General features: G+C 49.5%; 2 protein-coding genes and 1 long non-coding RNA gene across 3 annotated transcripts in view; 2 read left to right on the top strand and 1 right to left on the bottom strand.

The window, feature by feature from the left end:
- Positions 1-3,105, top strand: part of Sympk (symplekin scaffold protein) — a 33,783-nt gene extending 30,678 nt beyond the window's left edge. The window contains exons 23-27 of the mRNA XM_087908573.1: positions 878-1,065; positions 1,818-1,994; positions 2,112-2,207; positions 2,440-2,790; positions 2,897-3,105. Of these exons, the coding sequence (XP_087764699.1) occupies positions 878-1,065; positions 1,818-1,994; positions 2,112-2,207; positions 2,440-2,790; positions 2,897-3,025 (941 nt within the window). The 3' untranslated portion in view covers positions 3,026-3,105. The remainder of the gene's footprint in view (positions 1-877; positions 1,066-1,817; positions 1,995-2,111; positions 2,208-2,439; positions 2,791-2,896) is intronic.
- Positions 3,106-3,219: 114 nt separating this feature from the next.
- Positions 3,220-24,954, top strand: Rsph6a (radial spoke head 6 homolog A). The gene is made up of 6 exons (XM_048433393.3): positions 3,220-3,936; positions 6,460-6,688; positions 15,706-16,470; positions 19,182-19,326; positions 20,172-20,289; positions 24,574-24,954. The coding sequence occupies exons 1-6, from the start codon at positions 3,299-3,301 to the stop codon at positions 24,809-24,811; spliced, it is 2,133 nt and encodes a 710-aa protein (XP_048289350.1). The 5' UTR covers positions 3,220-3,298; the 3' UTR covers positions 24,812-24,954.
- On the bottom strand, positions 16,388-27,464 carry LOC125399777 (uncharacterized). Its single transcript, XR_007231772.3, has 3 exons — positions 27,355-27,464; positions 17,121-17,555; positions 16,388-16,518 (listed from the first exon to the last, which is right to left on the bottom strand). It is a non-coding gene; the product is annotated as an uncharacterized LOC125399777 (long non-coding RNA).
- Positions 27,465-27,504: the final 40 nt, after the last annotated feature.

Genomic DNA, 27,504 nt, shown 5'->3' with positions numbered 1-27,504 from the left:
TCAGGGCCGCTTTGGGCAGCAGTGGAGCATGTCTGCATAGAGGAGCAGATCCCTCCTCAGGTTCTGCCCTGCAGCCTGTGCATCCTCTACAATGTCCACTCCTCTCTCTTTGGGCCTCCTTCTTACAGGACCACCCTCCCCTCTATTGGCCTCTCAGATTTGTGGGTTGGGGGGAATCTTGCTTCTGGCTCAATAAAGACTTCCTGGTTGACACACTCACATGGCCAGTGGTGTTTGGGGAAGGACTTCAGAGGCAGCTCCTGGGATCACCTCTCAGCCTGGTTGACCCTGATGTTGCCCACCCACCAGGAGCTAGACCCCAAGCAAGGTCTGCTCTGCTTTTCAGTGTGACATCTTTCCACATCCTGTGGGCACTGGCTACTAAGTTGGGTCCTCATCTTGGGTCGGGCCCTCACCACTCTCTTACTGCTCCCTTCCCAGTTATTCTCGTAAGTGTCCCTTGTCATGTCTGCCCTGCTCCATCACAGACCCTAAACTCTTTGGTCAGCCTTCTGGCAGAGACCAAACTTTTTTTCTGTGGATGCCAGGGTGTCAGCAGCTCTTGCCCCTCCCCTTGGTGGGTTACAGCCATCCTTCTTAGGCTATGACAGGCCCCAGGGCTCAGGCTCTATAGCATGCTCTCTACCCCACTCCCCAGGGCTGCCCCTGAGGGAGGAGGCTGAGTCTCCCAGTTGGGGTGCCACAGGGTATCTACGGGTTGGACACATCTACTTGTATCTTCCTGGGGGCAGGACCGTTGAGCATCCTCATAAAGGGTCTTTTGTGGTAGGGATGGAGAAGCTATGGGGGGTGGGGTTTCCACTTAATAGGGGACATCCAGACAGAGAGGACAGGCCCACTCTCCGCCTCCTCACAGCCACCAACCTGTGCTTTGCGGAGCGGAATGTGTATACATCGGAGGTGCTAGCTGTGGTGATGCAGCAGCTGATGGAGCAAAGCCCTCTGCCCATGCTGCTCATGCGGACCGTCATCCAGTCCCTGACCATGTACCCCCGCCTGGGGGGCTTCGTCATGAACATCCTGGCCCGACTCATCATGAAGCAGGTAACCTGCCCTGGCCCAAGGCCACAGTGGGGCAAGTCTCAGCTGCCTGGGGAGCAGGATTCTGTCTCTGGATCACCTACCCTGCCTCTTGCAGTGTTCCCTCCAACTTCTTCCAACTGACTACAGGGTGACCAATGAAAACAGTTAGGGATTGGAGAGATGTGGTTATCTCCCTTTACTGTACCCCTAGGCCCTGCGGGGCACATAGCTCAACTGAAAGCATCCAGTTTTTATAGAACCAGAATTGGGGGGGGGGGTGTTTTAGCAAGAGTCTTACTTTGTAGTCCAGAATAACCAAGAACTCAAATTTGTGATCCTCTTCCATCAGTCTTCCAAGTGCTGGGATTCAAGCATCCAGCACCACCAACTTTTAGAACTACTCTGTGGAGGTAATCAAGTTCCATCCTCCGTCCCAAAGCTGGGTTCCGTTCACAGGCTGTCCCTGTGCAGCATCTAGCTAAGGTCCCTGCACCTCCACCCTATTAAGTGTCACAGCACCAGCTAGAGGTGGCTGTAAGGACAGCATGAGGTGGTACTGTGCTGGCCTAGGCATTCGGGGTGGGGTACCCCCTTTCACTGGGTTATGTCCTAGTGCAGTTTCCTAGGTGAGAAAGGCATTCCTGGGCAGGTGGCTATATGAAGCCTGTAGTATGTTGTCAAGTGGTGGCACATGGGCTCTCAGCCATGGCAGTGTCTGTGGGAAGGAGGTGGCTGCTTGGGCTTTTGCCTAATGGTCCCCTCCCACCTCACAGGTGTGGAAGTACCCCAAGGTATGGGAGGGCTTCATCAAGTGCTGCCAGCGCACCAAGCCGCAAAGCTTCCAGGTCATCCTGCAGCTACCTCCGCAGCAGCTTAGCGCAGTCTTTGACAAGTGCCCTGAACTCCGGGAGCCGCTGCTGGCCCACGTGCGCTCTTTCACTCCCCACCAGGTACCTGAGCGGCGAGTGGAGCCAACAAGCAGAAGGGTTTGAGTTATGGGTTATGGGGTGCTAAGAGGTGCCTTTGGCCAGAGCTCTCTACAGGTCCTGGCCTTTCCCTTTACCTAGCAAGCACACATCCCCAACTCCATCATGACCATTCTGGAGGCAAGCGGCAAGCAGGAACCCAAAGTCAAGGAAGCACCTGCAGGGCCCCTGGAAGAGGTGAGGGCAATGTGGCCCACCTGCCTGTGTCTCTCACCCCAAGAGGCCCAGTTGTTAAACCCACGGTCTCCCAAGATTGTATTCCTGGTAAAGGGGGATGGCCACCCCCCCTCCACCCTCTTGTCCAGATGGAGAAACTACGCAGTGCTTTCTGAAGCTTGGTGGTCTCTGTCTCCTCCATCCTGTGAGTTGGGGACCGCCCTCTCTGAGCTGGGTGCCCCTCCAACTCCAGGATGACCTAGAGCCCTTGGCTCTGGCTTTGGGCCCGGCCCCGGCCTCTGCTCCGCGGCCCCCTCAGGACCTCATCGGCCTGCGATTGGCTCAGGAGAAGGCCCTGAAGCGACAGCTGGAGGAGGAACAGAAGCTGAAGCCCACAGGTGTGGGAGCACCCGCTGCATCTTCTTCCATGCCCGCGGTGGTGACGGCAGCCCGAACTGGTCCCACCCCTACTGAGGAGGCCATGGAATACCGGGAGGAGGGTCCTGAATGCGAAACCCCGGCCATCTTCATCAGCATGGACGACGACTCAGGGCTGGCCGAAACTACACTCCTGGACTCTAGTCTTGAGGGTTCCCTGCCTAAGGTAGGGGGACAGCTAAAGCTGCAGAGGGAGGCTGGAGCGGAGAGAGCCCCGGGTGTGGGACTAACCGGCTCTTGACCCGCTGCCTCTTGCCTTCTCCCGCCACCAGGAGGCAGCAGCAGTCGGACCGAGCTCCAAGGATGAGCGAAGCCCCCAGAGCCTCAACCACGCAGTGGAGGAAGCCTTGACGGCCTCCAGCCCAGAGGCCAGGGAACCCGAGAGCAAGGGGAACAGCTGACAGCTGCGGGAGTTTGGGGGGAGGGACGGGGTGGGCCACCTAGAGCTTTGCCTTAACACAAATAAAGGAGGTGCCGCATGGCTGCTGTGTCCTCTTTGCAGCAGACTACAAACTGAAGTCGGAGCGGTGCTAGACTGCGCCTGCGCACTCAGCTCTCACCCTGCAGGCGCCCCGCGCTACTAATGTAACGAGCTAGTAATGTAACGGCAGCAGAGTGCAGGCGCTGCCAGCACTGACTAGCTTTCCTCCTACAGATCCACACACTTTCAAGACATGGGCGAGCCACCGCCCAACCCCGATCCCTCGTCCCAAAGCCGGAGGTCTTCTCAAGCCTCAGAGAGGGCACGCAGTCGAGATTCCTCGCAGCCTCTGTTGTCCATCCCAGAGGATGGGGTGCCCAGACCTACACAGCGGGGCAGTCGGAGCAGCCAGAGCAGTCAGGGCAGCCAGGACCTGCAGTCAACTGGCCTGCCGCAGTGGCCACTGAGGTCCAGCCTGATCCCAGAAAACCAGGGCGAGGAAGGCATGGAGTATAACCAGTCCATGAGCTTAGGTTACCAACCAGGCTTCCCATTCGAGTTCTCGCCACAGGGTTACCTGGATGAGAACAGAATGATGCAGCAGTTTCCTCAGGGCGAGGGTCTCTTAGAACAACTAGATACTGCCTTCCAGGACTCCGGTGCCGGCCTCCTGGGCCAGTTCAACATGTTCCCACAAGAGGACCAGCCGTTCGGCCAGACCATACAGCACGGACCATACCTGAGGGACGACCCCACTCTCCACGCAGGGTGTTCTGACCTGGGCTTCATGCCCTTTGTCGGAGAGGTGCCTGACCCCCAGCCCCGTGAGCTGGCAGTGCAGAACGCCAAGGCCTACCTGCTGCAGACCAGCGTGAACTGCAACCTCAGCCTGTGAGAAGAGGTTGGGGGTGGAGAAGGTGGGCAGCAGGCTGGGAAGGGCCCTAACCAAGGCTGCCTCGGGTGCGGGGTCTCTGTGAGCATGTAACCTAGCAGAGAACTGAGGAAGGAGTAGCAACAGTCTCAGTGCCAGCACACCCCACTCTTAGCATCTAGCTACAGAGGTTCACACAGTCACTAAGCCTGCTTCTAAATGAGACTGAACCAGAGAGGTTGGGTTGCTTATCTAAAAATCACACAGCCAAGAAGTGGTAGAGCCAGCATTGTCGAACAAGGCCTCCAGCTCGCAGAGCCCTGTTCTTGTCTCCTGCCTGTCTGAGAAGGGTGGTTATCCGTCAGTGAGCTGCAGACATAATCTCCTCCCTCTCCCATTAGTTATGCTATAGAGAATGAAATATGAATATTGAACATGGCATGGTCGCTGAGAAGGGCTTAGGTGGCAACACAGAGGGAGGGACCAGGGGGACCTTGCATAGAACAAGAGGAAGAGTGGTCCAGAGATAGGGCACAGCCAGGTCTTGGAAGGGCGCAGCTATGTCTGGGACCACCCTGGGGAGAATAAAAGGAAACGAATCAGGGCTGGCTAAAGCACATAGCCCATTCCATTCCTCCTGTGCTAGGAACCCTACTGACCCAAGGAAGACAGTCAGGAGGTGTGGGTTCCCATCCTGCCCACAAACATACTCAATTTCCACTCATTACTTAGTTGTCTCTACCTCAGGCCCCAGATCCAGTCCAAATTAACCTGTATGTGTCTTGCCATCACATTTGCAGTCTTGAGAGCTTCAAGGTTTCTTCCTGAAATGCCCTGGCCAGTCTCACTTCTTTTTTCAAGGTTTCATTTTTATCTATTTAACTCGTGTGTGTGTGTGTGTGTGTGTGTGTGTGTGTGTGTGTGTGTTCACACACTGCCCTTGGAGACTAGAAGAGGGCATTGTGTCTCCTGGAACCGGAGTTTGTGGGCTGTTGTGGGCTACATGACGTAGGTGTTGGCAACCAAACTCTGGTTCTCTACAAGAGCAATATGAACTCTAGACCACAGAACTGTCTGTCCAGCTTTTTTGAGATTTTTAAAATATTAATTTAGGGACTGGAGAGATGGCTCAGAGGTTAAGAGCACTGGCAGCCCTTCTGGAGGTCCTGAGTTCAATTCCCAGCACCCACATGGTGACTCACAACCATCTACAATGAGATCTGGTGCCCTCTCATAGCGTGCAGGCATACATGCAGGCAGAACACTGTATACATAGTCAAAAAATCATTAAGAACATTTGTTACTCTTGCAGAGGACCCAGGTTGATTTCCCAGCATCCAGGAGGCAGCTCAGCATCAGGGAATCCAGTACCTTATTACCTCTGCAAGTATCAGTCATGCATATGGTGTACATACATACACGCAAAAACAGTTGTACACATAGAGATACAATAAAATCTAAATCTAAAAAATATTAATTTAGTATATATGAGTATTTTACCTGCATCACATACGTTCAGTGCCTTTGAAGGTCAAAAGAGATCACTAGATTGTCTGAAACTGGATGGTTGTGAGCTGCCATGTGGATACTAAGAACAGAACCAGGTCCTCTGCAAGGGCAGCCTGTGCTCTTAACCACCGGTCCATCCCTCCAGTCCCTCTAAGATACTTCTGTTATTTACTTTACAGTATCAGAGCTTGAACCCAGGGTCCTGCAAGCTGGACAAGCACCTTGCCACTGGGCTGCCTGATGAGCCTCATCTCTTAGCTTTCCTGCATCAGCATGGCTCCTCCCCCACACTAGAGACTGTTCCCAGGGGGGTTTGCAGGCAGCAGAAGGACTCATGTAAATGCTTTGGGATGAGACTAGCCTGTCTTCAAAGGGTGCTGAGCCATGACCTCAGATTTCCTAAGCATTAGTTCTCTCATCTGGAGGATTGGGTGTGTGTGTGTGTGTCATGACTGTTGCAAGAACTCAATAATGCCCTCAGTGTGCTGCCTGGACTGAGTGGGTGGAAGCCACCATGAGACTATTATTACTCTGGCCTCTCCGTTCTGAATCTTCCCTTATGCTGTTTGGCTATACTGAACCTCCATCTTTTTCCAGTATGCCAGGCACTCATCCTCCCCAGGATCTTCCTGCAACCCCAGGCATTGTCTGTAAGCCTAAACAATGTTGCTTCTTCTATTGTAATCCATGTTCTATCTTACTCCCTTTAAATAAATAGAATTAACTAAATTAATTCTATTTTAATCCCCTTTCCTTTTTGTGCCTTAATGCTATGGCCACTTAAACAATATTAAATAGAAGTTATGAAGTCAGGTTTCTTCTTTAAGGCAGCTTGGGCTACATTGTGAGACCCTGCTACAGAGAAGTTGGGGAGGGAGGGCTTAGTACCTCATCCTGGCTATATTTACCCGTCAGGGCAGGGACATTTTCTGTGTCCTCCTGTGTCCCTAGCAGTAGACAAAGGAACAGGTACAAAACAGAAAGCTCAGTGCACTGAGAGGTGTCCCCCACCTCCCGCTCCTCCTGGGAGGCAGGTATGAGCACCTGGTGAACCTACTGACCAAGATCCTGAACCAGCGGCCCGAGGACCCCTTGTCCATCCTGGAGACTCTGAACCGCAACACGCAGTGGGAATGGTTCCACCCCAAGCTGGACACGCTGCGGGATGACCCTGAGATGCAGCCCACCTACGAGATGGCCGAGAAGCAAAAGGCTCTGTTCAGCCGGGGTGGAGAAGGCGAACAGGAAATGGAAGAGGAGGTGGTGAGTGAGCTGGTGTGGAGAGGTGGTAGGGAGAGTGGCTAGGGGACAGGCCTCTGCCACAGCCTGTGCTGGAAGTGTCAACAGCAGGGACTGGCAAGACAGTGTTTACTGTGCCTGTGGAGGGGGACAGACGGCCTTGTGTGCCACCCAAAGTAGTATCTGGAGCACCACACAAGGTTTAGGAGCAGGGGACAAGCCCTTGGCCCTGTCTCCTGGAAGCGGCCTCTTCTCTTTCATATGAAGGAGCCGGAATGACTCCTTGTCTCTCCCTCCACAGACTTTTCCTACCGCCTTCGAGTCTCTCAGAATCCATTCCTTCCTCTTCTCCTGCCTCAGTTTCCCCATTTATTAGTTAAGGCCTGCTAAGAACTCTTCCACCTAACGACCCAAGATTATTCTACCATCCTCAAAGTATTTAAGGCCACAGTTCCGGAACTGAGTGATGCATATAATTTGGGTGAGGGGCTGGGAGCACGGCTCAGTTGGTCGAGGGTTTGCCCGGCCCCACAAAGCCCGGGGATCCTCCCCAGTGCTGCATAAACTGAGTTTCGTAGCACACACCCGTAACCCCAGCTCGGACAGAGGGAGCAGGAGTTCAAGGTCCTCCTCCAGCCACGTGGTGAGTTCCAGGGCAGCGAGCCTGAGATGCATAAGACCCTGTTTAGTTTTTGTTTGGTTTTTGTTTAAAAACAGTACAAATGCCCAGGAGAGCTAATGCAAGAGGGTTGTGAGTTGAGGCTAACACGGGCTACCCAGAAGGGTTTCAAGTCTTCTAGGACTCAGAGTGAGATAATATCTTAATGATGATTTTTAAAAATTGAGTGAAAGGGGTTGATGAGATGACTCCGTGGGTAAAGGTGTTTGCCACCAAGTGTGACAACCTAAGTAGGATCCCCAGGACCCACCCATTTAGTGGGAGGAGAGAGCAAACTTTTTTAAGTTGCCCTCTGATTTATATACAGACAAGAAAACACATTTTTAAAGGTCTAACCAGGGCCTGGAGAGATGGCTTAGCTTAGAGCGGCTAAGAGTATCAACTGCTCTTCTAAGAGGATGGATGTATGTATATTTGTTTTTTCAAGACAGGGTTTCTCTGTGTAGCTTTGGACCCTTTCCTGGAACTCACTCTGTAGACCAGGATGGAGTTCCTGTGCTGTGAAGCAGTGTAGGTGACAGTTCCGGGCAATGGAGGAGGATGGACCATCACATTGATGCCCTTGGGAATTACAGCTAGCCAACCATATGAGAGACACACAAAATAGAGCAAGAGGAACCTGCCCCAGCCCAGATGGGAAAAGAAATATAACTGCTGAAACGTGGCTCTGTCTCGCCACAGACGCCCACAGTTTTTCTCTCTAGATGCTGAACTAAGAACTCCAGGACTGGGAACATACTGATCATGACACGTAGGCTCTTATTAATTACGAAAGCTCAGCCGATAGCTTAGGCTGTCCCTAACACCTCTATAACTTAAATTAGCCCATTTCTACTAATCTGTATGCTGCCACGTGGCTAAATTAACCCATTTCCATCATTTGTATGCTGCCACATGGCTAAATTAACCCATTTCCATAATCTGTATGCTGCCACGTGGCTAAATTAACCCATTTCCATAATCTGCATGCTGCCATGTGGCTAAATTAGCCCATTTCCATAATCTGCATACTGCCGCGTGGCTTGTGGCTGTTACCTCATGTCCTACATATCATGCTTCTACCGCATCTCCTCACAACTCTATCTTCTTCCCAGAATTCTCTCTGCCCTTAAAACCCTGCCTAGCTATTGGCCATTTAACTTTTTATGAAACCAGTCACAGTGACAAGATATCCAATGTCATCCATAACTACCTAGCAAGTTCAAAGCCAGGGTATATATCAGACCCCTTGTCAAAACCTTACCTCCCAACCCTGCAAAAATAATAAATAAATAAACCGACTGTTTCCAGCTCTAAGGAGAGGGGTCTCAGCCTTCCAGAGTCCATCTATGCATTACACTCACATGAGATGGGACTTGGAGGGACCAGTGAACTAAGGGTGTATGTAGACTCGCCCCCAGGGGTTGCTCTTTTGAGGCAGGGCCTCTTGGGATCTGGACTAAGGGTTGCTCTTTTGAGGCAGGCCTCTTGGGATCTGGACTAAGGGGAAAAAGTACATCTAGTGGGTATTCCTTAAAAAATAATTCTTTTTAAAAATACGATTTAAAATTTTTTTTCTGTGTATGAGTGTTTTGCCTACATGTATATCTGCATACCACGTGTGTGCTTGATGCTCTCGGAGGTCAGAAGGGGGTATCAGATCCCCTGGAACTTTGCCATCCAATTTTTTTCTTCAAAACAGGGTCTCATGTATCCCAGGCTGATTGAGCAGATGGCTGTGAGCTGCCGTGCAGGTGCTGGGAAACAAATGTAGATCCTTAGCTGGGTGGTGGTGGCGGCGGCGCACGCCTTTGATCCCAGCACTCAGGAGGCAGAGACAGGCCTCTGTGAGTTTGAGGCCAGATACCCCTTGCTGTGCCTTCCCATGAGGCTGGGGAAGGAGGATTAGCATTATTACCTAGACTATGGAGAGTGAGTTCAAAGCCAGCAATGGGCTCCTTAAGGAGAGCTCACCTTTTGTTTTGTTTTGTTTAGGTTTTCTGGGACAGGATTTCTGTGTGTAGCCCTGGCTGTCTTGGAACTCACTCTGTAGACCAGGCTGGCCTCACACTCAGAGATCTGCCTGCCTCTGCCTACAGAGCGCTGGGATTAAAGGTGTCAGCCATCACTGACCAGAGAGGAGATCTCATCTTAAATCTCCCCTCAAAAATCCAATCTGAGGGTGTAGCTGGCTGCTCGAACAGTTACCTAGACTCCTCCAGTGAGGAGCTAGGGTGTAGCTCAGTGGTAGAAACATTGCCCAATATATAAAAGGCTATGGGTTTGACGCTTAGCTATGGGAACATAGCTCAGTGGTAGAGTGCTTAGCTAGGATGTCTGAAGGCCTGGGTTCTTCGCCCAGAACCACATTGACTGGTTGTGCTAGGACACACCTATATTCCACTTAGATGTGGCACTTAGGACATAGTGCCAGTAGGTTAGAAGCTCAAGTCCATTCTTGGCTACATGGATGAGTTTAAGGGTAATGTGGGTACAAGAGACCTTGTCTCTCTCAATAAAACAGAGCGTGGTCACAAATGGCAACAGCAGAAACAGAGAAACAGAGAAAGGAGAACCGAGATTTTGTCTTTCCAGCAAGTCAAGGCTCACCATGGAGTACCAGCAAGTCAAGGCTCACCATGGAGTAAAGCGTGTTCACGTGTCCTCTGAGCGTCCGAGCTACCTGCGCTGAGACAGCCACACCAGAAGATGATCTCTAAGGACCAGATGCTGGTTTTTCTCTCCATCCAACCACACCAAGCAGATCAGAGTCAATCTAATGTGGTGGCGCATGCCTTTAATTGACCACTCAGGAGGTAGAAACGGGTGGATATCTGAATTTAAAACTAGCCTGGTGTACATAGGGAATTTCAGGACAGCGAGACATATTCTCCCTCTGTCAAAGAGTTGACTCCGTCATTTGAAGTACTGGTCCACAGTTGTTTCCTTCAACAGTGGCCAGTAGGGCCAGGCAATACTAACACCCTTTAGCTGTAGTGGGACTGTACACCATTTTTACAGAGATGCAGGTTTCTAAAAAAGGCAATATGCAGCCAGGTTGGCGGTGATGGTGCACGCCTTTAATCCCAGCACTCAGGAGTAGAAGCAGGTGGATCTCTGAGTTCAAGTCCAGCCTGGTCTACAGAGCGAGTTCCAGGACAGCCAGGGCTACAGAGAGAAACCCTAACTCAAAATAAATAAATAAATAAATAAATAAATAAATAAATAAAGTGGGGGTGGTGTCTAAACACACTTTTGGATAAACAGTGGGTCATTCAAGAAGTCAGAAAAAAAATACAAATATCCCTAGAGGCAAATGAAATGCAATTGCGTCCTACCTGAAGCCCTGGGTACAGCCAAAGTCCTCTAAAGAAGAAAGCTACTAGTGATAAGCACATGTGTAAAAGAAGCTGGGAGACATTGAATAAACAACCCAATGATGCACCCAAGTATCTCAAAGCACAAGTGGTCAAGTCCAAACAGTAGACAACTCTGAAGAGGGTCAGGGGAGAAACGGAGTAAAAGACAATACACAAAGCCAGCCAAAGAGTCGGCTCTTTGAAAGAGAGATACACAAGCCCTTACCTAATCTGACAGAACAAAGAGGGAGAAGATGCAATTAATAAAATTAGAGATCAAAAGGGTAACAAGTGACCCCAGTGAAATACAGAACATCACTAGAAACTATCATGAAGATTTAACTTTGAAAAGCTGGGTAAGTCAGGAAAAAAAAAAAGGAAGGATTTCTAAATGTATATCCTTCATTAAAATTAAGTCTTGAAGATGTGTGCATATGTGTGTGTGTGTGTGTGTGTGTGTGTGTGTGTAAAATCTTTTTCTTAATTAATTAATTTGTTTTTTTGAGACAGGGTTTCTCGGTGTAACAGCTCTGACAGTCCTGGAACTACCTCTTGTAGACCAGGCTGGCCTTGAATTTCTTAATTTATTTTTATTTCATGTGCATTGGTAAATTGTTTTACCTGCATATATGTCTTCAGAAGTGGTAGAACTGGAGTTACAGACAGTTGTGAGCTGCCACCATGTGGGTGATGGGAATTGAACCCAGGTCCCCTGGAAGAATAGCCAGTGTGCTCTTAACAGCTGAGCCATCTATCCAGTTGTGTGTGTGTGTGAGAGAGAGAGAGACAGAGACAGAGACAGAGAGACACAGAGAGGTCTTAAGCAGACCTATTACAAGTAATAAGACTGAAGCTGTTAGTAAAACCTAGGATCAGGTAGGTTCACTGCTGAATTCTACCAAACCTCCAAGGAAGACCTCATGCCAATTCTTCTTAACCTGATCCATAAATTAGAAAATGAAGGAAAGGGGGCTGGAGAGATGGCTCAGAGGTTAAGAGCATTGCCTACTCTTCCAAAGGTCCTGAGTTCAATTCCCAGCAACCACATGGTGGCTCACAACCATCTATAATGAGGTCTGGTGCCCTCTTCTGGCCTTCAGGCATACACGCAGAAAGAATACACATAATAAATAAATAAAATAAATAATTAAAAATAAAAGAAAGTGAAGGAAAACTCTACAAAAAATAACTACCGACCTATTTCCTTGATGAATATATAAGCGAATATTCTTTTTGTTGCTGTTTTGTTTTTTGTTTTTTTCAAAAACAGGGTTACCCTGTGTGGCCCTGGCTATCCTAGAACTCTGTAGACCAGGCTGACCTCAACCTCAGATCTACCTGCCTCAGCCTCCGCCTCTGCCTCCTGAGTGCTGGGATTAAAGGTGTGTGCCACCACCGCCTGGCAAGTTTGTTTAGTGAACCTACTTAAGAAAATGTTTGCAAACCCAATTCAGGAACACATGAAGAAGATCATACATTATGACCAGGTGACCGTCATTCTGGAAAGGCACAGTCAGCCCGACACACATAAATCCATAGATGTGACACACTCTAGCACAGACAGACACACTCTAGCACAGACAGACACACTCTAGCACAGACAGACACACTCTAGCACAGACAGACACACTCTAGCACAGACAGACACACTCTAGCACAGACAGACACACTCTAGCACAGACAGACACACTCTAGCACAGACAGACACACTCTAGCACAGACACACTCTAGCACAGACACTCTCTAGCACAGAAACCACACATGAGTACTTCAGTCAGCTATGAAAAGGCGTTTGACAAAGTTCAACGTGCCTTCATGATACAAGTTCTGGAGTGTTAGGAAAAGATGGAGTAGTCCTCAGAAGTAAAAGAGCTACCGCCAACATTGTATTAGATGGAAACAAATGAGAACATTTCCTCTAAAATCAGGAACCACACAAAAATGTCATTCTCCCCTCTCATTCAGTATACTACTCACAGTCATTACTGCAGCAATTAGCCAGGACAGTACACAAGGGGCATAAAAGTAGGAAGGGACAAAGACAAACTACCTCTTCTTGCAGATGACATGATTCTTCACTTTGAGTTCCTACTGAGTCGGCTAGAAAATTCTTGGCCCCAATAAACACAGTAAAGTTTCAGGATACAATGTATCTGTGGTGACAGGCAGCTCTGAACACGCGAACCTTAGTGACAGGCAGTGCTGCAGTGAACATTCAAACACCTGGGCATTTCTGGCTGACACAGGAATGACGCCCGTCAGCTCAGGCCAGGGGTGCTGCAGGATGGCTTCTGGAGAGATGGCTGCAGTAACAGACACTGTGGCCAGCAGTGCCCTTCTTCTTCTGTAGAATATGTCTTGAGGATTTTTGGGTGGGGGACAGGTGACGATGATGCTGATTGTGTCGAGTACCGGCGGGGTCCTGACATCAGCCTTGGGTTTTAGTCATCCCATGAAGATTGCTGGGAACAAGAGATGCTTTAGTTACATTTTAATTTATTATGTATTAGTTGTGTTTGTGGAGGTCAGAAAATGACTTTCAGAAGTGGATTCTGTCCTTCCACCACCTGGGTCCTGGGAATTGAACTCAGGATGTCAGGTTTTTCCATAGACACTTTTACCCACTAAAGTATCTCACTGGCCCAGCTGGAAACATCTAATTAATTCAATCAACTATTGTTGACTTTGCAATATTTGATTACATTACATCCATCCTACTTTATCAATAACTAAAAAAAAAAAAAAAAGCCAGGTAGCAGTGGCGCACGCCTTTAATCCTAGCACTTGGGGACAGAGGCAGGCAGATCTCTGAGTTTAAGACCACCCTGGTTTATAGAGGGAGTTCTAGGGTAGCCAGGGCTACACAGAGAAATCCTGTCTCAAGAAACAAAATGAATAAATAAATAAATAAACCACAAACAATAGCTTCACTTATATTAACTACTCTCAGACCACTGTTAGAAATTAAAAAAATATTCCATGCAAAATAATCCCCCAAATTAAGTATTGAGAAATATATCTAAAGATGTGAAAGACCTCAACAACCCAGATGACAAGATATTGAAAGAAGAAATCACAGAAAATACTAGATGACAGAGCCTTCCATGTTCTTGGGTAGGCATTATTATTATTGTGAAAATGTCTGTCTACTAAAATTAATAAACAAACTTAATACAATTCCTTTCAAAGTCTCCATGCAAAACTTTATAGATTTAGGGGAAAAAAAACCCACATAATTCATGTAAAGTCAGGCATAGTGGCTCATGCCTTTAATCCCAGCACTCAGGAAGCAGAAATGGGTGAATCCTTGAGTTTGAAGCCAACCTGGTCTACAGAGAGAGTCCTAGGCCAGTCAGGGCTTCACAGAGAAAAACAAAACAGATGGACTTGGAATATATAATATTGTGAGGCCACAATCTTAGAAAGTAAACAAAGCATATATTTGCCCTCATGTGTGGAGTCCAGCAGTTATGTATATAAAGTGTATGTATGGATAGAGTGTAACAGAAGGGAAAGAACAAGGCACGCTGGCTATAGAGATGAGGAACCGAGTGCCAGCAATGGAGACAAGTCATGAGCAAGGACGTAACCACTTCTCTAATTCTAATACTGTCATGGGTTTTGGTTTTGGTGGGAGATAATACATAAAATAGATACTGAAAGTCTAATAATATTTAAAGTGAAGCATCCATTTTGAATGAAATTCTTTTTTAAAAAATATTTTTTTTATTTATTTATTTTTAAAAAATATTTATTTATTCATGTATTTATTTATTATGTATACAATATTCTGTCTGTGTGTATGTCTGTAGGCCAGAAGAGGGCACCAGACCTCATTGCAGATGGTTGTGAGCCACCATGTGGTTGCTGGGAATTGAACTCAAGACCTTTGGACGAACAACCAGTGCTCTTAACCACTGAGTCATCTCTCTCTCCAGCCCCTTGAATGCCAATTCTAATTGCATAGGAATAAGGAAAGAAAAAAAGGATTGAAAAATGGGACACACACACACACACACACACACAGATGCCATGTGAATCTGCAGGCAGAGACTCCAAAGATGACCAGCAACCAGTCAGAGTCTCGAACAGCTTGTTTCACAGCAGCTTTGACTTGGCTCAGGGCACCACTGGCTATTTCAATATTGCTAGACTGAGGAATGTTGAGCTTTGTGACCTGTAGCCCCTCTGCTGAGCAGATGACAGGCATTCCTCAGAGAAAGGCTAGAGCCTTGGTGGGTAAGGCGCAGAGGCCACATGCCACAGACACACATTTCACTTCTTCCGGATTTCTGTTTCCATCCCCTCCGTGCCCCCCCCCCCGCCCCCCCCCCCCCCCCCCCCCCCCCCCGCAGGATTCCTGTCAAGCATTACTTTTCAGGCCCGCCCTCTCTCCCTCCTTCCCTCCCTCTGTTCTTCACCCTACCCTACAGTCATGAACCAAGAACACAGTGGAAAGATAGGCAGTGAAGACTGCTTTGGGTTGTAAGGAACGGACACCACGACTAATAGTGTCTATGTTTTATACAGTCTTGATATGCACCCCTGGCTGGCTGGAACTCACTCTATAGACCAGACTGTCCTTGAACTCAGAGATTCATCAGCCTCTCCCTTCCAAGTGCTGGGTTTAAAGGTGTGTGTTACCGAGCCTGGCAACAGTGATTCTTTTGTCCAGTAGAATAAGAAGGCCAGGGTGATAGGGCGATCCAGCCATGCGCCCGAGGGCCAAGTCCACATTTCGCCCCATGGCTATGAGGGTGTAGAGTATGATGACCCAGGCGTTTACTGCCTGTTGGTACCCAACGGTCAGGGACACCCTCCCTGAGGACATTCCCCGAAACTGGTGGCCTCAGTCCAAGTTTCTTAACTCTGGAGGAGTCGGGCTGCGGGGCTGGCTCAGAATTTTCTGCTGAGGCTGCAGACCCTAGTACCATCCCTGGGATCCAGGTGATGGCAAGAGAATCAGACCCTAAAGTTTTCAGCCTTCCATCCTCTTTCTCATCCCCTCTCCCATCCCTGTGCAGAATGACAGTCCGGTGCCCAACATCATGGAGACGGCCTTCTACTTCGAGCAGGCGGGCGTGGGACTGAGCTCCGATGAAAGCTTCCGGATCTTCCTGGCCCTGAGGCAGCTGGTGGAGCAGCAACCCATTCACACGTGCCGCTTCTGGGGCAAGATCCTGGGACTGAGCCGCAGCTACCTGGTGGCCGAGGTGGAGTTCCGCGAAGGCGAGGAGGAAGGCGAGGAGGAGGAGGTGGAGGAGATGATGGAGGGAGGAGAGGTCCTGGAGGCGCACGGTGAGGAGGAGGGCGAGGAGGATGAGGAGAAGGTGGTGGATGCAGTGCCCAAGCCGCAGTGGAAGCCGCCGCCAGTCATCCCCAAGGAGGAGAGCCGCACGGGCACCAACAAGTACCTGTACTTCGTGTGCAACGAGCCAGGCCGCCCGTGGACTCGCCTGCCACACGTGACGCCCGCGCAGATCGTCAGCGCGCGCAAGATCAAGAAGTTCTTCACCGGCTTCCTGGACACGCCGGTCATCAGCTATCCGCCCTTCCCGGGCAATGAGGCCAACTACCTGCGTGCTCAGATTGCGCGCATCTCAGCAGCCACGCACATCAGCCCGCTGGGCTTCTACCAGTTCGGCGAGGAGGAGGGAGATGAGGAGGAGGAGGGCGGCGCAGGGCGTGACTCGTTCGAGGAGAACCCCGACTTTGAGGGCATCCCGGTGCTGGAGCTTGTAGACTCCATGGCCAACTGGGTACATCACACGCAGCATATCCTGCCACAGGTAAGGACACAGTGCCCAACCAGGACGAACCCAAAGCCAGCCCTGCATCTGTGTGATAAAAAAACATGATACTGGTCGTTGTCCGTCCGTCCGTCTGTCCATCCATCCATCCATCCATCCAGTATTATACTCACCCAATCATCTGTCTATACTCTCACTCATCTACCCAGACATCCAATCTCGGATCCATACACCTACCCATTCATCCATCTCTCCATCCATCTCTCCATCCATTGTTCTATTCACCCATCCTTCTCCCTTGAATCCACCTGTCCCTCCCTCCCTCCCTCCATCCATCCATCCATCCAATAATCTGTTCATCCATCCATCCATCCATCCATTCGTCTACTTGTCCATCAACCAAACCCTCCACCCAGCTACCCTCTCTTCCAACCACAAATCCATTCACCCACCACTCCATTCACAAGTCTATCTGTCCATTCACTAGTCTGTCAACTGTCTGTATATCCATTCATACATTCATACATCCACCCCATTCATCTACCCAACTGTCCACCTACTTATACACTATTCAATCTGTGCAGCCACCAATTCAGCCACCTGCCCATTCACCCATCCATCCACCCACCCACCCATCCTTCCACCCATCCACTCACCCACCCACCCACCCATCCATCTCTCATGCTCACCTTATTTTCTTAAATAGGAATTGCTTGGTGATTCCCCCAACAGACACTTTGGAGTCAGATGGACCTTGGGATATCCAGAACTTTCTGGTTGGAAAGAGGGTCGAGCCACAGGACAGGACAGGCGAAGTGTAGTGACAGGTAGCTCTGGACAGGCGAGCCTTAGTGACAGGCAGCGCTGCAGTGAACATTCAAACACCTGGGCATTTCTGGCTGACACAGGAACGACGCCCGTCAGCTCAGGCAAGGGGCGCTGCAGGATGGCTTCTGGGGAGATGGCTGCAGTAACAGACACTGTGACCAGCAGTGCCCTTCTTCTTCTGTAGAACATGTCTTGAGGATTTTTGGGTGGGGGGCAGGTGACGATGATGCTGATTGTGTCGAGTACCGGCGGGGTCCTGACATCAGCCTTGGGTTTTAGTCATCCCATGAAGATTGCTGGGAACAAGAGATGCTTTGGTTACATTTTAATTTATTATGTATTAGTTGTGTTTGTGGAGGTCAGAAAATGACTTTCAGAAGTGGATTCTGTCCTTCCACCACCTGGGTCCTGGAATTGAACTCAGGATGTCAGGTTTTTCCATAGACACTTTTACCCACTAAAGTATCTCACTGGCCCAGCTGGGAACATCTAATTAATTCAATCAACTGTTATCGACTTTGCAATAACTCGCCTTTTTTCTTTTCTTTATTTTTTTATTTTCAAGAAACTGTTTCTCTGTGTAACGCTAGCTGTCCTGAGACTCAAGAGACCTGCCTGCCTCAGCCCCACCTGCCTCTGTCTCCTGAGTGCTGGGATTAAAGGCACGTACCAGCATTGTGGGGGCTCGGGGGTGGAGCCTACTGCTTTATACAGCCCAGGACCACTAGCCCAGGGATGACACTGCTCACAGTGAGCTGGGCCTTCCCACATCAGTCATTAATCAAGAGCATACCCCACAGACTTGCTTGCAGGCCAATCTGATGGAGGCCTTTTTTCAGCTGAGCTTCCTTCCTGGATGACTTTAGCTTGTATAGAGTTCACACACACACACACACACACACACACACACACACACACGAACAGCAGCGAACCAGTACTACAGGCATAAACTACCATACTTTCTTCAAAGAACTCCTTCTGAAGGCCAGGTGTGGGTGGTGCACACCTTTAGTCCCAGCGCTCGGGAGGCTGAGGCAGATGGATCTCTGAGAGTTCGAGGCCAGTCTGGTCTACAGAGCGAGTTCCAGGACAGGTACTGACCCTGTTTCACAGATGAGGAAATGGGAGGTAGAGCTGTGCTGTGTGCCTGCCTGTACTTATTCAAAAAACAGTCACTGGGACTGGAGAGATGGCTCAGGGGTTAAGAGCACTGACTCTTCCAAAGTACCCAGGTTCAATTCCCAGCACTCACATGGCAGTTCACAACTGTCTGTAACTCCAAGATCTGACACTCTCAAATGAACATAGATGCTGGTAAAATACCAATGCACATAAAATAAAATAAATATTAAAAAAAAAACTAAAAGCAGTCATTGATCAGAGGGAGTTCAAGGTCGCAGAACAAGACACCGTGTTAAACAACAACGGGGCCTGAAGTGGTGGTTTTTCACCCCAGCACTCGAGAGTCGGGGCAGGCGGATCTCTATGAGTTTGAGGTCAGCCTGGTCTACAGCGCGAGGTCCAGGACAGCTAGGGCAACACAGAAAACCTGCCTTGAAAAACAACAACAACAACAACAACAACAACAACAAAAGAAATCAAGAAAACAACAAAATCAAAACAAAGCTGGGCGTGTAGCTCGGAAGAATGCTTGCCTGATATCACACACATACAGAGACACACACACTCACAGAGAGAGTTCAGTGTCCACCCAATGAGGGACGCACAAGTGACATTGCCACTGCAGAATGACAGCAGCCCCAGGAATACCGAGGTCTCATTTCTCATCAATATGTCCAGCATCCTGGGGCTCACTGGGAACAGGACCAGTGTTCTAGGGACCTGTCTAGCACTCCACCTTTTCCCACAGTAGGCTAAGCTCTGTCGGAGGGTGCCGTCTGACTTTGCCGCTGCACCCCCAGGGCCGCTGTACATGGGTGAACCCAATGCAGAAGACAGAGGAGGAGGAGGAGCTAGGGGAGGAGGAAGAGAAGGCGGATGAAGGGATGGAGGAGGTGGAGCAGGAGGTCGGTCCTCCGCTTTTGACTCCTCTCTCAGAAGATGCAGGTAAGTCCTTTCTTTGGGGCAGGTACAGTGGTGGCCTGTAAGGGGTTGATGGGATTCAAACACTGATGTCACTCACCTTCTGAGCCTCAGTACAGTGGGCATCAGGCCAGGTCTTGGGAGCACAAGTCTGTCATCCAAGCCTTAGGGCGCCAGAAGTGGAAGACTCATGGGGCATCCTCAGCTACTTCTTGTGACTAAGCCTCATCAGGCACGTGACAATGACCATGACCTTGAGACAGAATCCCTTCCTTGGTTGTCTCTCTTTCTGGAGGGTTGTCACAGCAGAGGCCATTCAAGGCAGGTCTTGTTCTGTAGCCCAGGCTAACCTTGAACTCTAAACAATCATCTTTGGTCTCCTCAGTGCTAGGATTATCGGCATGTGCCCCTATGCCTAGCTGGATGACAGTCTCTTGAGCCCCAACCAGGCTTGGGGAAGAGAGAGTTTAGGAGCCTCCCCTAGGGGAGGCAGCCAGGAGTGGGATTTTGCATTCATGGCAGGAATTCCGTAAGTCTGAGAGCTCTTGGAGGGAAGAGGGCGGCCCAGGTCCGGTGTGCGAACAACAGAGCCCTAGTTCAAAGCCATGCACTCTGTAAGAGAATGCTTGGAGGTTGCTGCTGGGGACATGGCTACCAGACCTCACTACCACCCAGCAAGGGAGGTGACGTGGGAGTTCTCGTTCCCCTCACTGAAGTAGAGATAGGTGAAGTGTCTTCCTAGAGAGGCCAGAGCTGGGCGTCAGTGTGATTTGTGGCTCATGCCTGGTCCCCCTTTCTTCATCCATGTGGTAAAGTCAGGAGTGGCTTGGGGACCCCTGACCCCACTGCCCTTTTTCTTCTCACAACAGAGATCATGCATCTGTCGCCCTGGACCACCCGCCTCTCCTGCAGCCTCAGCCCGCAGTACTCGGTGGCCGTTGTGCGCTCCAACCTCTGGCCAGGGGCCTATGCCTACGCCGTTGGCAAGTAAGATTTAGCCTTGACCCAGGGGTCTACCTATGAGACAGACATATTACCTACCAGCCAGACAGTGGTGGTGCACGCCTTTAATCCCAGAACTCAGGAGCCAGAGGCAGGGGGATCTATGTGAGTTTGAGGCCAGCATGATCTAGAGAGCTAGTTCCAGGACATCCAGGGCTATATAGAGAGACCCCATCTCAAAAAATATATATTGACAATCTCTGATCGCCCCGACTTTCACTCTTCTTACCTTTAAATTGTCTCTAAATCCCTACATCAGCTCACTAGCCTCCCAGGCCCACTACAGCCTTCAGAGACCCTGGCTGCGATTCCAGACATGTCCACCAGAGGGCAGAGCTCTTCTGCTCTGATCTCGGTGCTCTATATTGCTGAGTTCTGGGCTTAGTCCTGATGGAGTTTCAAGGACACTTGATGCTTTTAGTCATATTCTTGTGGATTATTATTTTTTTGTCCAGAATCTGAGACTAGAATTTTTCTAACCCTCTTTTTCCAGCCACACATTAATTTTTAAAAATCTCTCTGAAAGTCAAACTGAGTTCTACTGGCCTCATGCCCGTTTATCTCCCCACCCTCCCTCCCATTCATTCACCCATTCATTCGTCATCAGCTCATCCATCTGTGCATCCATCAGTTCAGTAATTCATCCGTCTTTTGTCTTTTTATAAAAGAGTATTCTAGACAAAGTTACATATGTTATTTACATGTATGTGTGTGCTTGTGTGAGTTTATGTACAGCACAGTCATGCAGATGCCTTTGGAGGCCAGAAGAGGGCGCTGGGCATCCAGGAACTGGAGTTATAGGTGGTTATGAGCCTCCTGATGTGGGTGCAGGAAACCAGTAAGCACTCTTAGCGGCCGAGTCATCACACCAGCCCCAAAAGAGACTTTATTTTGATTCATGTGGGATTTCTTTTCTTTCCCTTTCTTTTCTTTTCTTTTTGAGACATGAGCTCACCATGTAGACCTGGCTGGTCTAGAACTCACTATGTAGACCAGACTGTCCTCAAACTCAGAGCGATCTGCCTGCATCTGGAGAGCTGAGATTAAAGATGTGCTTGACAACAAGTGCCTGAGACTCTTGAAATAAATTAACTGTGTGTGCACATGCATGAACAGCATCATGCATGTGTAGGTCAGAAGGCACAGGAGTGAGTGCTAGCCTTCCACCTTGTTGTAGCGGTCTCTCTATCTGTTTCTGTGATGTGCAGTGTATCTCAGGCTAGCTCCCTGAGCTTCCAGACCATGCTTCTCCGATCTCTGCACCCCATCCCGCACTATGTGTGCTGAGTTTACAGTTGTGCTGCCAACTCTGACCTCTTATGTGGGTCCCAGGGTCAGACTCAGCTTGTCCGGCTTGTGCTGCTGTCTCTCTCTAGCCCTAAAAGAACCTTATTGTTGTTGACACAGGGCTTCATTATGCTGCTCTGGCTGGCCTTGAACTCCCAATCCTTCTGGAATACTAGGATTGCAGGCATGTCATCATACTTGGCTCTATGAGAAACTCTTGAACATCACTATTTGGCAGCTGCCTGCAGGACCCCAGGCCCTTATTGGAAAGACAGCCATAGACCCACACACGGGAGCTGGTAGCAGAAATCCAGTCTTGTACGACATCCCTACCATCCACACACTCCCTGCCCCATGCCAGCGAGTACCCTGTTATGAGCAAGATAAGCTCCTAATTGGGTGTCTTGAGTCCTTGTGGCTTCTGGAGAGAAAGCAACCTCAATCTACAATCCACAGGGAAAGAAAGAAGTACCGTTAGAGACAGGCAGAAGTAGTCTAGACCAGTTTTATAATCAGAATGTGTAGGACTCACTGAGAATCTGGCGAAGATCAAAATTCTAGTTCAAATGTCTAGAAAAGAGCCTGGGTTTCAGGGTGATTGTATTGTGATGCTGGGATTGAAGCCAGGGTTTTGGCCTCTTCTAGGCAAGTGACCTACTGTTGAGTCACACTCCAGGCCCTCACTGGGGGATGTAGGCGGGGTTCTATCTGAGCCACACCCCAGCCCCTCACTCAGGGATTCTAGGCAGGGGCTCTACTGACTGCTGAGCCATGCCCCCAGCCCTCATTTTGCTTTTTAAAAACAGATTTATTTTTCATGTGCACTGGTGTTTTGCCTGTATGTATGTCTGCACAAGGGAGTCGGATCCCCTGGAACTGGAGTTACAGACTGTTGTGTACTGCCATGTGGGTGCTGGGAATTGCACCTGGGTCCTCTGAAAAAGCATATAGCGCTCTTAACCACTTGAACTATCTCTCCAGTCTGCAGCCAGTGCTCTGAACTGATGAGTCATCTCTCCAGCTATTCCCCCCTCTTTTTTTAGACAAGGTCTTTCTATGTAGCCCTGGCTGTCCTGGAACTCACTCTGTAGACGAGGCTGACCTCAAATTCGCAGAGATCCACCTGCCTCTGCCTCTCCAATGCTGGGGTTAAAGGTATGTGCCACCACTACCCAGCTTCTATTTTTCATTCCTTATTTCATAACATGTCTTCAGAATCTGGAATATGTTTTTCGTTAAAATGAATCTCAGTTTGGATATGAAGTTTTTATCAGAAAGGCTTGCTGGGCTGGTGGCACAGGATCATGATTCCAATAAGCTTAGATAATCAGGACGCCAAGACAGAAGGAAGATGAGATATTCCAAGGCCAGCTTTGACTGCAGAGGGGGCATAAGGCCAGGCTGAGCAACCTAGAATGTATTTCAAGATAAAAATGAGCCAAGATTACATACAGCTCAGTGGTAGAGCCCCTGCCTAAAATCCCCCAGTGAGGGGCTGGGGGTGTGGTTCAGTGGTAGAGCCCCTGCCTAGAATCCCCCAGTGAGGGGCTGGGGGCGTGCATGGTCAGCAGTTAAGTGCCTTCCTACCTGGTAGGAGATTCTGGCTTCAACCTCCTGTACCACTAGGAGAAATAAATTAATCTTAGTCAGGCTACTGATACATCTCTGTTATCCAAGCAGCAAGGAGGCTGAGGCAGGAGTTTCTAGTTTATGGCCAGTCCAGGCTACATGGTGACATACTCCCATAAAGAGAAAAAAGAAGCAAAAGTGGATTCATGTACCCAAGTTGTTCCAGGACTCTTTGGAGGTTTTCCAATAACCAAATTAAGTATCAGTTTTATTTTTAAAATTGAAATTAAATAAAATTAAATCAAAGCCACTCCACCCAAAAACAGCAGAACACACATTCTTCTCCAGTGTCCACGGAAACACTCCAAGACAGAGTGTGAACTGAATCTTCAAACAAGGCTCAGTTAGATGTAAGGCGATCACAATCATACAAGATGTGCTCAGTGACTCCCTGAGAAGGCAGTGAGAAAGCAGTCAATGAGGCAGAGGGGGATGCTGACGATATGAGACCAGGAACCAATGACTCAGAAGTGATTAGTGATTGAAGAAGACCACAAAGGTTGAGGAGATGGCTTAGTGGGTAATTGCTGCCCAAGCCAATGAGGGGCTAGGGTGTGACTCAGTAGCAGAGCCCCTACCTAGAATTCCCCAGTGAGGGGCTAGGGTGTGGCTCAGTAGCAGAGCCCCTGCCTAGAATTCCCCAGTGAGGGGCTAGGGTGTGGTTCAGTGGCAGAGCCCCTGCCTAGAATCCTCTAGTGAGGGCCTAGGGTGTGGCTCAGAGGTAGAGCCCCTGCCTAGAATCCCCCAGTGAGGGGCTGAGGATCAATGGAGCCCTGGAATTTACTAGTGAAGTCAGCCTAGCAGAATCTGGCTCCAGACCTGGTGAAAAGACTCTGCTTCAAAATATAAGTGAAGTGAAGTGGTGATGCCCTTTTAATCCCCACACTCAGAAGGCAGATCTGCACCAGTCTGAGATTAGCCTTGTTTATATACATGTGTTATATAGGGAGACCTTGTCTTCGTAGTTAAGAGCATGTACTGTTCTTGCAGAAGACCCCTGAGTTCAGTTTCTCAGCACTCATATTTGGTACCTTCACAGCCACCTGCCACTACAACTCCAGGGATCTTATGCCCTCTTCTGGCCTCTGCAGACACTGCACTCATGTGCATAAACTCACACCAATAGACAGACAGACAGACAGACAGACAGACACACACACACACACACACTTCTCCAGTCCCCTTGCTACTTTAGATTTGGTGAACACGTAACAGGTTCTCAGTAAACCTTTGTGGGATAGACTGACGGCAAAACTCCATGTGTACCTGTCATCTGCCCACTGACAACTCTGTGGTGATGCTGTGCCATACTTAGTTGTCCCCCCAAAAGAGAATGTTTCCCTATCTCTCTAGGAAGTTTGAGAACCTCTACATTGGCTGGGGCCACAAGTACAGCCCTGAAAACTTCAACCCATCCCTGCCAGCTCCGATTCAGCAAGAGTATCCCAGCGGCCCTGAGATTATGGAGATGAGTGACCCCACAGTGGAGGAGGAGCAGGCCCTGAAAGCTGCACAGGAGCAGGCCCTGGCAGCAGCTGAGGAAGAGGAGGAGGATGAGGAGGATGAGGAGGATGAAGACCTGGAGGACTGAGGTCACCAAGCTCTGTTCCATAGCTTTTGCCCTTATTTGTACTTACAGATTGTATTTTTCCTGTTGTTTTTTTGTTCCCTGCCCTTGCAGGACATGGGTAGGAAAGCGCCCAGTGCTCCAAATAAAACCCTGCAAGGCTCAAATGCTAAACTCCACATTCATTCGTCATAGGTAGTGGACTCAGTCATTCCTTCTCCTTGTTTGTTTGTGCTTATTTATTTCTTTGGTTTTGGTTTCTCAATACAGGGTTTCTCTGTAGCTCTGGCTGTCCTGGAACTTGTCCTGTAGCCCAGGCTGTCTTCAAAATCACAGAGATCCGCCTGCCTCTGCCGCCTAATTGCTGGGATTAAAGTGTGCGCCACTGCTGCCTGCCTTGTTTGTTTTTAAAGATTTGTTTTTATTTATGTGTATGTGGGTGTCTATGCATGTGTGTGAAGATGCCCTCAGAAGCCAGAAGAGGGGATCAGATCCCCGGTTGTCTTACAGGCAATTGTGAGCCCCTTGGTTTGTGGGCTGGGAACTGAACTTGGGTCATCCAGCCTCATTTATTTTTTAAAATTTTGTTTATTGGTGGGGCAGACTGGAGAGATAACTCAGCGGTTAAGAACATTGCCTGCCTTTCCAGAAGTCCTGAGTTCAAGTTCCAGCACCCACATGGTGGTTCACAACCAGTTGCTCGAGTGCTTGCCCAGCTTGCACAAAGCCCTGGCTTCAGTACCCACCACTGCAAAATGCTGTCATACCGACTTGGAAGAGGTAGAAGCAGGAGGACCTAGAGTTCCTGGTTTTCTTCAACTACAAAGGGAAGTGGAAGTCAACCTGAGCTAGAGACCTTCTCTCACAAAATGAATGAATGAATGAATGAATGAATGGCAAAACAGAACTAGCTTTTCTTCTGTTGATGTGGTAAATATAAAATACCTTGACAAGGGGCAACTTAGGGGAGAAAAACACTATTTCAGCTTGCTATTCCAGGTTACAATCCATCATAGTAGGGAAGTCAAGGCAGTAATCTCCCCAGTCAAGAAGCAGAGAGAGGGAATACATGTATGCTTGCTTGGGTGTGCTCAGTCTTATCTCCACTTTTACATGGTTCAGGACCCCTGCCTAGGGAATTGCAGGTCTTCCCACATCAATTAAGGCAATTACTCGCAGACATACCTGCAGGCCAACCCAGTGTAGTAGACAGTGTAAGTGTTGCAGCTCCGGGGGAAATATATCCAGGCAGTCGGGAGCCAAGGAATCCCACGAAATCACTAAGTATAGCAGCTGACAGCCCTGCTCTAGGGAATGGTTTCCCCAGTGCAAGTGTAACAACTCTGCTCTGGCCGGGAGGGCTTTCCCAGGGAGGCTGTTTCAGCTCTGCTGAGGTCTAGCAAAGTAGTTACAGGTTTGCTCAGGGTTAGCAAATGCTGCAGTTCTGGTCTTCTAGGGGAAAGTTTCACCAAGGAAAGTCTTACCTCCAGCAAAAGTGTCACACTGCACAACAAACCTCGCTCATGAGATTTATTGGGAAGGAAAAATCCAGGAGGGTGACTGACTGCCCCTAGGGTGAGAAGCGGCAGCACACGGGACAGGGCTCAGAGCTCTTATAGTCAGGACCTCCTGCCTAGGGAATGGTGGCTCACACAGTGGAGGGTTGGGGGTGCACTTTTCCAGGGCGCCTTGGGATTGTGTTTTTCTAGGCTAATTCTGGGGCAAGTTCAGGGATGGTTGGGATTTTGTGCTCAGGGATTGGTGGGATTCTGTAACCTGGGGGTCAAGTCAGAGGCAGAGTGTTCTTTCCTTGGCCCCTTTACCCTATAGACAGTCTCTCATTGAGACTGTCTTCCAAGTGATTCTAGGTACTGTCAAATTGACAAAGCTGATCACTCTCACGAAAACAAAGCCAAGAAAAGGTGGGCCGAGTCAGATAGGTCACGGGAGGGTTTTACTTCACTCCTCCGGCAGCAGGAGACCACAATGAGGAAGGGAAGGGCTTTAGGCTGCCAGGTAGACAACGAAGGGCCGAGAACTAAGTCACTGAGCCTCAAATGAAACAAGGTGTGGTGTCTCAGGCCTGAAAGCCAAGAACTTCTGGAGGTTGAGGCAAAAAGGATTGGGTCACATTTGAGGACAGCCTGGGCTCTAAGTGTGAGACAAAACAAAGGTCAGCGAGATGGTTCAGCGGGTAAAGGCACTAACTGCCAAGCATGAGGATCTGATTCCGATCCCTAGGACCAACATGGTGGGAGGGGACTTGACTCCCTCTGACCTCTACATTGCGCTTGTCTACGCAAAAACGCAAAAATAAATAAAAGCAGTAAAGTGATTTTTTAATTTAAAAAAAAAAAGGCAAGAAACGCCAGGAGTCAGCTGTAACAACACGAGGATTCTGAATAGCACTTGAGGTTTCAACGTTGCTAGGCAAACGACTCCCAGGGCCCTGTTGTTAGGGCCTAGGGCCTTCCTATCGGTCACGCCCAGTAGCCAACCACTCGCCCGAGTCTGTCGCGTCGACCACGCCCATATCATCACCCCGCCCACAGCCCCAGAACCGTTACCTCAGCAACGGTCCCGGCTCCGCCCACCTTCGGTTCCGGGTGCCAATCGTCGTCCAACCCGGACGACGACCCTACCCCTTCCGGCGCTAGGTCCGCAACTTCCGGCTGGGGGGTCCGTCGGCTGGCGGTGGGGCTGCGGCGGGGCCCCGG

Source organism: Myodes glareolus, chromosome 1, assembly GCF_982192425.1.
Source record: "Myodes glareolus chromosome 1, mMyoGla1.1, whole genome shotgun sequence".
Classification (NCBI taxonomy): domain Eukaryota; kingdom Metazoa; phylum Chordata; class Mammalia; order Rodentia; family Cricetidae; genus Myodes; species Myodes glareolus.
The sequence above is the reverse complement of the archived record's forward strand: the minus strand, read 5'-3'. Positions and strand labels throughout refer to the sequence as shown.